Genomic DNA, 2,154 nt, shown 5'->3' with positions numbered 1-2,154 from the left:
CAGAAAATGCACATCAGCTTCCAGCTACAATCCAAAGTCCTAGTCCAAACGCCAAAGAAAAAATATTATTGATTAACCATCAAAAAAAAAAAAAAAACAATATATATATATATATTATTGGTTAGAATATAAAATATTATCTCTAACAACTCTTCCTGTCTGCTGATATGTTAGTCCTAGTCTCCCAGATATAATAAACTAATGAAATAGGTACCATAAACTAAGGAAATGGATCATTGAGACCCACTAAATACGTTTTAAATTTTTGGCCCACATTATTTTATTATTATTATTATTAATTTTTTGGGTTAAATTTTGATACTGCAAAGAGATTTCTTCGAACTTTCCTCGATCAAAGAAAGCGCGTGTACCCAAAAAAAATCACTTACCAGTAAAAAAAATACTACTTATTTTAGCCTGGCATCACACCAACTAAAACTCAATTCATTGACTCTTTCATTCTCAGCCAATTCTCGTTCTTTCTCAACAAACCATTGTGAAATATCTCTCGTTTTTTATTTCTCATTCACTTCGCTTCTTACTCTTACCATTTTAATTTCGTCGCATCTTTATTTTCTTTATCCTCTCCTCTTCCTTTTAGATTTTCTCAACTGTCTCTGCATCAAAATCACAATGGCCCTTTCGACCACCAGAGGAACCTCCTCTTCCTCTTTCACCCAACGATGCAGATACAATGTGTTCTTGAGTTTCAAAGGAGAAGATACCCGCAATGGTTTTACCAGCCATTTGAATGGTATTTTGCGTTATAATGGTATTAACACTTTCATAGATGATGAGCTTCCAAGAGGAGAAAAAATTTCCACTGAACTTCTTGAAGCTATTGAAAGTTCAAAGATTTCAATAATTATATTCTCTAAAAATTATGCATCCTCCACTTGGTGTTTGGATGAACTTGTCAAGATTCTTGAGTGTAAGAATAATGGCCAAGTGGTGTTACCAGTCTTTTACAAGGTGGATCCATCAAATGTACGTAACCAACAGGAAAAGTTTGGAGAAGCACTCGCAAAGCATGAAAAAAAATTCAAGGATAATAAAGAGAAGGTGCAAAGATGGAGGGCAGCCCTAAATGAAGCCAGCCGTATATCTGGTTGGCATTACAAAAATGAGTATGTGTTTAATCTCTACTTTGTTATCACCAATTAATTTTATTGCTAAACAAACAACAACCCCACCCCCCCCCCCCAAAAAAAAACCATTCTTGTTTGCTTTTTTATTAAAAAAAAGAAAAGAAAAGAGATTATAAAAAATTTATATTTTGATCATATCTTTTAGTAGTGAGCTAAATAGGATATAAGGTTTAGTGATAGAAAGGGAAGAATATATGATAGATACTCTTATCAATAATTTGAAACTTCTCTCATGTCATGTTTAGAAAATTTCCCCTAAATTTTATAATAGATTCATTCAAGTGTTAGAAGTGGATATTCAGTGAGTTTGTTTCCTTTCCAAAGCAGATATTCCACGCATCTTTGTGCTAAAAGCCTAAAGTCGATGTTTGACCTAAAAAAAAAAAAGTTCGTAATGATAGTTCTCAACTCTATGAATTACGTGCCATTTAATTTGACTAACAAAATTTATGTTGTAGTTCACAAACTAAACGTTTTGAATTCAATTCAAGATAATAATTCTATTTTCTAACATGTTTTAAATGCTTTGTGATTGGCAGCCGCCCTCAATTTAGATTTATCGAAGAAATTTTAGAAGAGATCTTAAGTGCTAAATTAAATCGTACACAAGTATTTGTTGTTAAATACCCAGTTGGAATAGACTCTCGCATAGAGGAAATAAGTCATCTGTTAGATATTGAGTCAAACGATGTTCGCATGTTAGTGATCCATGGTCTTCCAGGAATAGGTAAGACAACAATTGCAAAAGCTATTTTTAACTTAATTGCATATCGTTTTGAAGGAAGTAGCTTTCTAGAGGATGTTAGAGAAAAATCAAAAACAAATGATGGTGTACTCCAACTACAAAAGGCACTTTATTATGAGATCTTAAGGGCTGGAAAATTGAAAGTGCATGGTATATCTAAAAGAATCAATGAGATAATGGAAAAGCTTCGGAACAAAAAAATTCTTTTAATTCTAGATGATGTGGATGAATTAAAACAAGTAGAAAATTTGCTTGGAAAAT

The 2,154-nt window shown here is 32.3% G+C and overlaps 1 protein-coding gene across 1 annotated transcript; it reads left to right on the top strand.

Annotated features, from left to right (window-relative positions):
* Positions 1-357: 357 nt before the first annotated feature.
* LOC136062048 (disease resistance protein RPV1-like) lies at positions 358-2,150 on the top strand (the record flags this gene model as incomplete). Its single annotated transcript, XM_065760641.1, has 2 exons — positions 358-1,127; positions 1,688-2,150. Coding segments are annotated over exons 1-2 (957 nt in total), but the record flags the coding sequence as incomplete, so codon positions are not given.
* Between the last annotated feature and the right edge of the window lie 4 nt (positions 2,151-2,154).

The sequence above is a fragment of the Quercus suber genome, unplaced genomic scaffold (genome assembly GCF_002906115.3).
Source record: "Quercus suber isolate HL8 unplaced genomic scaffold, Cork oak 2.0 scaffold_376, whole genome shotgun sequence".
Classification (NCBI taxonomy): Eukaryota; Viridiplantae; Streptophyta; class Magnoliopsida; order Fagales; family Fagaceae; genus Quercus; species Quercus suber.
The sequence above is the reverse complement of the archived record's forward strand: the minus strand, read 5'-3'. Positions and strand labels throughout refer to the sequence as shown.